At 35.9% G+C, this 9,764-nt stretch overlaps 1 protein-coding gene across 1 annotated transcript in view; it reads right to left on the bottom strand.

Moving 5' to 3' along the window:
• Positions 1 to 5,985, bottom strand: part of LOC106472157 (dachshund homolog 1-like) — a 47,253-nt gene extending 41,268 nt beyond the window's left edge. Inside the window, exons 1-2 of the mRNA XM_022400758.1 lie at positions 5,883 to 5,985; positions 5,023 to 5,086 (exon numbers count right to left, since the gene is read on the bottom strand). Coding sequence (XP_022256466.1) covers positions 5,023 to 5,086; positions 5,883 to 5,985 — 167 coding nt within the window. The remainder of the gene's footprint in view (positions 1 to 5,022; positions 5,087 to 5,882) is intronic.
• Between the last annotated feature and the right edge of the window lie 3,779 nt (positions 5,986 to 9,764).

Genomic DNA, 9,764 nt, shown 5'->3' with positions numbered 1-9,764 from the left:
TGCCTTCCCTCTAGTCTTACACTGCTAAATTAGGGACGGCTAGCGCAGATAGCCCTCGTGTAGCTTTGCGCGAAATTCCAAAACAAACAAACAAACTAATTGTAAAGTGATAGACAATAGAGTTCAGTGGTTCGCGTCCTATTACCGCCAAGAAATATGCACTGTGGGGCCGTGGGTGTGTTAAAAGAGTGACAGTGAAGTCCCACTATTCGGTCTGACGAGAGTAGCCCAAGAGTTGGCGGTAGATGGTGTCTTCCCTCTAATATATAATTTCAAGTTTAGGAACGACTATTACAGGTAGACCACGCGTAGCTTTGCACGAAATCCAATAAAACAGACAAAAGTTACATTTCCGACAAATTTTTGTTAATGATTTGCTATTCCTTTTTGCTAGTTAGTTTATCAATTACCTTTCTAAATTTATCAATGGTTAAGTGCCCCTTGTTTAACTACATTTGTGAAGAATAAGCAATTTCTTTAATCTTGTTTTGTTTTTCTGAACTAGAATTTTCAAACTGAATAGCACCTTATGTGGCCGTGGGTTAAAATTCAGGCCTAGCCATCTCTAAGTTTTAAATACAGACCACAGAAGGGCAACCATCTAGTGATACAACTGCTTTGAGCCCAATAACGGGATTGACTGTTACTTTGATAACGCGCCAACAGCTCAAAGTGTGGAGTGTATTCATTGGCATCACGTCTTAAAATCTTGGATCTTCGACCGCACCCGACGCAAAACCATTAAGCTACACCCGGGCTTTTTATTTTTTTCCCGTAGACAGATCAAAATTCAAATACAAATTGACATAGATTTGAATTTTTATCGCCATAATAATAATATTCATAATATTCAGTAACAATATGAGGATGAAAACCATATGTTCTAGCCCTAAAAAAATTATCTTGACGGTTGTGATTCATTTTTTCATTGCACCAAACAACGTTTTTCTTGATGCTTTGTGAAAGGATTTGATTACATTTAATCCCGCTTTAAGGCTTTTGACCCTATAAACAACTGCCGCAATTAAAGACACTTAAAATAATTTCTAACTTTAATTGACTTGAGAATGTTGAGCATTGGACAGGTTTTTACAATATTTGAGAATTGTAAGGATACAATGTTATAGCTTATTAGATCATTCACAGTAAGGCTGATAAATGATTTTAATAAAGGAAGATTACCAGCGCTTATTGAAGAAAGGCCTTTCTTTATGAATCAAATGGTTTCTAATCTACCTACATTTGTTGTGATCTTACAAGAAAAATTATCGTGATATTTAGTTAGGTCCGCGATCATGCCTAGTCATCATGGTTAAATATACACAAAATGAGTACTCTGTATTTGCTGTAATATTATCACATGGATCGATAAAAAGTGCTTGTTATGTTCCGAGAACAATCCATTGAAGCAGACACTTCCACGAGGGTGGAAGTGTTCTAATAGCACACCCGGAAGTAGTCTACATCCCACTGGATATTGTTTCGAACTTTGAGAGCTCTCGCATTGCCGCGAGGTGTGGATATGACAAATGGGAACTAGGCTGTATGATTGTATTAATGATCGAATTACCTTTTCTTATATACAGCAGTTGTTCATACAAACCAACTAAACTAAGATGGGCTCTATCAAAAATCATATAAACCTTACACTAGTAGTTAAATCTGATAAGATTCAATAAAAAAACTGGATTTGCACGTATTCGAATTGGGAGCGTTTGAGTACACGAGTCTTGCCAATTTGCTAAGTAGATTCTGGATGTCTTTTATATTCTATTTTTCTTCGATATGAAAACTTTACTATTTGGTTCAATACAATGATTATCTGTCTATCAGTTCACCCATCTATTTAATTAGCTATCTATCATCAGTTGAATATGTCTAACTCACCAGCTACTGAAACAGATTAATTTTCATATATTATATGGGATTTCTTCAAACAAATATGATATCTTGCTAGATTTTGCATTATACAAAAGTTATTTTTCACCTTTTCGACGTCCCCCAGTAGCACAGCGGTATGTCTGTGGACTTACAACGTTAGAATCCGGGTTTCGATACCCGTGGTGGGCAGAGCACAGATAGCCCATTGTGTAGCTTTGCGCTTAACTACAAACAAAATCTATTTTCATCTAAAAATGTATGTAGTATGATACAAGTGTGTTTAGGGTATCCTAATAAAGTGGTCACTAAAAATGTATGTATTATGATACAAGTGTGTTTAGGATATCCTAATAAAGTGGTCACTAAAAATGTATGTATTATGATACAAGTGTGTTTAGGGGATCCTAATAAAGTGGTCACTAAAAATGTATGTAGTATGATACAAGTGTGTGTAGGGTATCCTAATAAAGTGGTCACTAGAAATGTATGTAGTATGATACAAGTGTGTTTAGGGTATCCTAATAAAGTGGTCACTCAGTTTATACACATGAAATACTACATTGTTCTTCACATCAAAACAGCATATTTTAGAAAAAGCGTGGAATAAAACAAAACTGAGAATTCAATTTGCTCTAGTTATTTATAAATGTTTACATTACAAAAGTTAATTATGGAATTAGGTTAGAAGACACGGACTATTTATACCGTTCTAAATTCAAAATGTTTACCACAATAGTGCTTCATTCTAATGTGGCTACCTTGAAACCTCATATATCCAGCCTCTAACTTTAAACGCTTGTTTCGTAAGTGGTTTCAGCTAAGAAATATATAACTAACTTCATCTAACATGGCCAATTTAGCTTACTTAATGCCAATAAACAAACATAAGATATTCATTAATGAAAGAAGCAACAATATAATTAATTTCAAAGGTTTTAGTGATTTATAATCTGATGTTTGTAATAAAAATACCAGCTTTCGTTACTTCTAGCTCAGATGTCTTTTTTTCTCACTTTAAGTCCCCAGTAGTTCAGCAATAATTATATAGATTTACGACGCTAAAAACCGGGTTTCGATAGCCGTGGTGGACACAGCACAGATAGCCCATTGTGTAGCTTTGTGCTTAACACCAAACAACCAAACAGGTTCTCACTTTATTATTAACTAATATATTATAAATCAAGGGGTATTTACAAACATTATTTCAGACCAGTATTTTGTCTGCCAAAAGTCATAACCCAGGAGTCCTTTTGTTAATACCAAAACTCAACATAGGGGTTGGACACAAAGCAGTTGATAATACATTTGAAATTCTGTTAATGAAGAACAAATGCAATGGTGTCAAATGCCTACTCTTCTAAAACCTAAAAAGATTCATTAGTTCGTCAGTATAAACATTCCATATTATCAGCTGTAATGCATTTCTGATCGAAACAATATTATTAATCAATTGAGTCTTACACAAAAACAAAATGTCAGTGGTCTTGACATACCAATATTTTGGCTTTAGTAATAAACTCATATAGAACAAAATGTGTTTATTAGTGGAATTATTGGTTTAGAAAATGTTGGAATATTTCGTACAAAAATCTTCTTCTTCCTTTAATAAAGTACTTTCCGTTATTTCTATGTACTTTTTATATGTCTCCCGGTGGGTCAGCGGTAAGTTTAAGGACTTAAATCCGAAATTCGATTCCCTGCAGTGGATACAGCAGATAGCCTAATATGGCTTTGTACTAAAATAAACAAACAACAATAACTTTCTTATTGTTATTATATTCAATTATATTTAATAATATTCCATCCTCAAAAACAGCAGAATTGTATCCTAAAATCCAAGCAACACCATAAAAACCAGTATGTGAGACATATACCTTTAACAAAAAGAAAATTTACAGACATTGTAAATATCCTGTCATCTGTCTTTTGGACCAATACCTAGCTTTTTATAAGCCTTTTCTAACATCAGTGTCTTTATATTGCCAACCATCCCCCCAGTAGCTCAGCAGTAAGTCTGCAGACTTGCAATGCTAAAAATAGTGTTTCGATACCCGTAGTTGGCAGAGTACAGATAGCCCACTGTGTAAAAAACAAAACAATTATTGCAAAGTCCTTTGCTACCAGTTGCAGTAGAATAAAGGTAAGTGGGATGGATGGCAATGGTTTTAAGCAACTGTTAGCTGGAGAAAGTGGTGACCTGCTGTTTGAAGTGGTTGCTAAGGGTGAAGAAGTCGTTATTTGGCCGTGTGTGGTTGTGGTTTTAAGATGTAAACCTGTCAAAGGTGTGTGTGTGTGTGTTTGTGTATACAAACTTTACTATCATACTTAAATTTCTCACCACACACACACTAGGAAGCCATTCAATCTCCCTGTTTCCCCTTTCTTAGCGTTATAGCTGTCAATGGCACTTCACTCGATGTCTTGATTACTAGTACCATGTTTGGAGTACCAGTGGACTTCTACTGGGACTAGAGTGGAGTGGTCATAAGACATGGACAATGTTGTCTGCTTTCATCAGCTGCACCTCTCTCTTAACATGTGCTGCCAGAAATGATAAACTGAAGGGCGGCAACAAGTCAACTAATTCAAAATCATCAGCTTGGGAAAATCCGTTCTTCCTTTTAATTAGATTGATAAAGATATCTCAAAATTCAAAGAGCAAAGTGATCATGGTGACTGACCAAAACTTGCCTTCTTATGCCAAAGCTCAGATTGTGACAGATCAGAAGACCTGCTGGTTAGTAACAGCTATAACATATCATGAACAGAATGCAAAACCCATATAATGTAGTAGTACATGCACATATTCTATACTAACTGCTATATATGCCTTAGAACCTGTGAATGTACAAATACATTCATGATTTTATGGTAAGTACAATCAGATTACCATCATTCAGGCTGAGTTGTTATTTGCAATGAAGCAACTTTCTCTAATTGGCTACTTGTCAGTTCGAGTTACAAAGAATTTTTTGCCAGTGTTTGATTGCATACAGTAGAGCTCCTGATTCACTGGGAGGTGGGAGGAGGTGGGGGAATGTCCTTAAATCAGGCAACTGAAGTATGTTTGGAATTTTTAGAAGCCACAGCCTTCTGACCCTCTCATAATCCACTTAGAAAACGTGCAGATGCTATATATACTCGATGGCATGCTCTTCCATGTAAACTTTTGTTGTATGGAGGTATTCTATGAGTTTTCTTCCACCTTTATTTAGTAAAGTGAATCATAAGCTCTCATAAAAAAGTAAGTATATGGAGGTTTAACATATATGTTGGTCAAGGAAACAGCTAAGTTCCTTTTGTCCTAGTTATCTACTGTTCTGGGTCATTCAACTACGGTGGGTCATGCACCTTGTCGTGGAAAAGATTTCTTCTAAAGTTTATCATACTATGCAGAAGTGGACATAAACATTTGCCACTGGCAGGTCAGGTGAGGCCTTGAGCTAATAACCTCCCTTATTTTTTATGCAAATGACGTAGTGATATCGCTGTTGCATGCGTTCTGGAAAAGAATAGCATCATTGTTTCCTGTATACAATTCCATGTTTTCTCAATCTGGAACAATTATTAACATAAGGTATTACTTAGCTATTTTGGTTTTTAAAGCTCACAGTCACACTCTATGAAATTATCCATTATAACATGGTGGATCGTTGATTACCTGTTTCACAAATTCGCCACAAAACTCCCTACTATAACCTGGAATTAAGAGGAAGCTATGATCCCTTAGTTTTCAAATTATATTGTAACCCTAATGGGTGAAACCTGAAGCCATAAGACTATAGTAACAGCTGATTATTATTTTAGGTCCAACCACATTAATTTGTGGTTAATGTAGCCACTTAATTTGTGGTTAATGTCAGTCCACATTGCTGCAGATCTTCTGAGCATGTGAAATGCTCAAATGCTGGTTCTTTTTAGACTTGGCTCATCACAGATTGCCATATGAGTACTACTGCTGCTTTCTGCAAGGTTTAGGTAATCAGAGACTATACTCTTACCACTTTCCAGTTCGTCACATCCTTCTATTTCTGATTCTTGAATGTGCCAGTCTAACAGAGATTCATCCATGACATAATATTTCATTTCAGCTATACACCCCATGTGAATGCTTAAGCCGCATTTCAAAATATTAAGGTGTTGAATCATGAGATAAGGAACATTCCAACAACAACCAAATTGCTGATGCACTGCAGGAGTATATTGCGCCAAAACCCAATATTTTTGCTTAACCTGGCGTTTCTTTCGTGTCTTATTTTACCTTCTCTATTCATGCATGACTGCTTTACTCAAATGTTAAAATTGAAGTTTATGTGTACCAGTTAATGCAGATTTCTCAACTATTTCATATGTTCTTGTGGGCCCTGTTGGCACATCTACATGAGTGGAAGAGCAGTACACACACCATATCTAAGTGGAGCTAAACCTCACACATAAACATTCATAACTTTTGGAAGCAGCCAGTAGACTGATAATCTGTTTCCAGATATGCCGTTAAAACACATGTTGTGAAAGACTCACAAACTTTGTAAGGATATGCTTGACAGATTACACAGCCGATTCAAACCACCAAATTGAGGATCACATAACACTTATGTTTTACACAACGTAACAAACAGAAGATGTTTTGATCTATTGATATTTTTCCATGTGCTCTAAGTTGTTTTATCTACTGTTCAACAAGCCTGTTACTGGTAGACTACGTGCAATTGTCAGTGACTGGTACGTTTTGGTCCACATGGTAAAAAACTCAATAACGATCAGCACATACAAATTTCTATTATGAACATTCAATAAAAACTAGCTATGTCCCTGCAGTGAAAAACCATGGTATGGTTAACTTTTCCTGTGATCAGTATACAGAGTAACTTATTACACTACTTTCCAACACCTGGTTAGGAATGAAGCCAGAAAGAAAAAAAACAACACTTCTGCATGTTGGCTCTTGGGTGCCAAATACTGTGGTGCTTTTAAGTCCTTACATTAAGCAAAGCCTGAAACATTTTCAGTTTCAGATATATTGAAATGACTAGCTATAGTGCAGGTCAGACTACACGTTTCTGTAAATCAACTATTTGTACAAGTACTAGAGGTTATATGTATGCATGGTGAAAAAGTTGTACATCACATTTTTGTACATCAACTTCAATTGTACACAATTTCAATCTTAGTCATTCATTTGCTTTTTCTCAGAGCTTGTGATTTGTCATTTGCTGGATAATACAAATGACAAGCTTTGAGAAAAAGTAATGTCAAACCATACACGACTACTCATTGTAATGGATAATTTACAATGAGTAGACCTGTATGGTTTGACATTACTTTTTCTCAAAGCTGGTGATTTGTCACTTGTATTATCCATTATAATGAGTAGTCTTGTATGATTTGAAATTACTTTTTCTCAAAGTTTGTCATTTGTCATTTGTATTATCCATTACAATGAGTAGTCTTGTATGGTTTGACATTAATGTAGAAACTAAAGCTCTGACTGTCATATGATGGCTCGGATCTGACATTCCCCAAGCAGGCAATATCTCATTTTTGGTGACATAATCCATCTGCATTACCATGTTAGTGCCAAGAGCAATGTTATACAATGTAATTCCACTCAACCAATGCAGTGGTTTAATGTGCAAACATACCTTTTGTACTATTGAAACTCATTCGCCACTACATAATGCATGAACCCTTCTAACAGAGAATCTCTTAGCATGCAAACAATGACAGCAATGCTTAAAATATACCATGAATGTAAACAGTTATTTTTTGTCGTGCAATAACAGTGATCAGTAGCTGTTAACATATTATAGTATACAGGATTATTCTATGTCCTTTAGCATCTACTCAATAGGAATGCTGGAACTGTTCATGATGCTCCGAGACAACCTGTACAACTGTTGCTTTTTTGGATGAGATAACCTATGTTTGTGTGTTTCGTGCAGGTGGTCATCTGGTCCTACAAACATATTGGCAAAGCTACTAGCTACACATTGAGTTTAGTTTGCTGAACTACATTGATATTGACTGCATAACCTTTGACAAAAAACTTCAAATGTCCTGGTAATCATAAGTTTGCACGTGGATGTGATGCATCTGTATAGGTACTCTCAGTGACTTGTGCTTCGCTTATAGTTCCACTAATGGTCTCAGGTGATAGCTGAATAGGCATCTGTCCATAACTATAACTTATAAAAGGAATAAATCCTGCTCTTGGACTGTAAAAGTACGTCTTGGTTTCAGGGTAAATCGTGTTTTGCGTATTATTTCTATCACCATATTATTCTGTAACAATGAATTAGATTATGGAATGCTATGAAGAAACATTTGCGCATTAGAAGAACTTCTGACATCCTCCTCTCTACATGTGCAAATACAACCACTGTTTGTGGATCTTGAAAGGTTGACATGGCGTGATTTTATCTCAGATGTGTAAGTCTATTGTTCCACCGGTCATCTCACTATCAATTGTTCCACTGGTCATTCCAATATCAATTGTTCCACCAGTCATCTCACTATCAATTGTTCCACTGGTCATCTCACTATCAATTGTTCCACCAGTCATCTCACTATCAATTGTTCCACTGGTCATCTCACTATCAATTGTTCCACCAGTCATCCCACTATCAATTGTTCCACCGGTCATCTCACTATCAATTGTTCCACTGGTCATCTCACTATCAATTGTTCCACCGGTCATCCCACTATCAACTGTTCCACCGGTCATCTCACTATCAAATAAATTATGTAGTAGATACATATTTACGATTCTGATGCTTAAGCCAAAATTAAAACTAACAATGTCCTTCTGTGAGAAACATTGTTAGTTTTAATTAGACAGGTTAAAACGCTTTTTTTTTATCTCCATTAGCCAGAAGTAAGTTGTATAAATTTGCACAGTGTTACCTAATATATAAATTCAACCTCGTATCCATGTATTCTTATAAACACATACCAAACTATCTCTAGTACTGTTGATAATGGCCTAATCATCACCTCTTTAGACACAAGCAGACTGCTGTGCACTCCCAGATTGGTGGGGTGAAATCCAGTGTGGGATCTTCTAGTTTAATGAAGCAGTAGCAGCAAAATTCATGGTCTGTCATCGTACCTCCCGTATTCACATGACAGTCAATTGGAATGAAACCTGCTGTCGCTTTTGTCTTACAACATGATACAGTTAATTTTGATTCAAGTAGTTACACTATGAACAGTTAAAACAGGTGTGCTATTCCTGGCCAAAATGTCATATATATATATATAAATTCTTTTCATGCACCATTGGTACAGCCATGTTAACACGGCCTGACTATCACTACTTTGTTACTGAAAATCAGAGCAGCTGCATCATAACCCATGGCAACATCTGCATTGTCAGAGATTGGAGTCAATAGTTTTAGCCTTAAGAGACATCACAGTCTTAGAAGAGGCTCAAACACTGGCAGCCTACTTGGCATAACCACTTCACATCATAGAAACAGATAAAACTCTCTAAAAGTGATGTGGTTCTGCTTATATTCACTTCACATGACCTCTATAAGCTTGTCAGTGAGAATCACTTCACAATTTTCTGTTATCATTGTGCGATACATCTTCGTCTGCATAAACAAAACAGAAGATGGATCTATTTTTTATTAAGTCAGTTTTTCAGCACATTTAACCTAAAACTATATACCAGCCACTGAATTATTTCTCCATCAAATGCTCTATAGCATAGAATGCTGAACCATCAAAATTCAGCAACATATTTTCAACATAATTTCCCTGGGTGCAAATGTTCTGATTAATTATTTGGGTGAATCATATTGAAAATATTTCAGATCTTTCTTTACACTGATTCTGAAGTTTGGTAGGATGATCTATGTCACTTTGGTACTGATACCCTG

This window comes from Limulus polyphemus, unplaced genomic scaffold, assembly GCF_000517525.1.
Source record: "Limulus polyphemus unplaced genomic scaffold, Limulus_polyphemus-2.1.2 Scaffold5122, whole genome shotgun sequence".
Classification (NCBI taxonomy): domain Eukaryota; kingdom Metazoa; phylum Arthropoda; class Merostomata; order Xiphosura; family Limulidae; genus Limulus; species Limulus polyphemus.
Note: the sequence above shows the minus strand (reverse complement) of the source record. Positions and strands in the feature narration are given on the sequence as shown.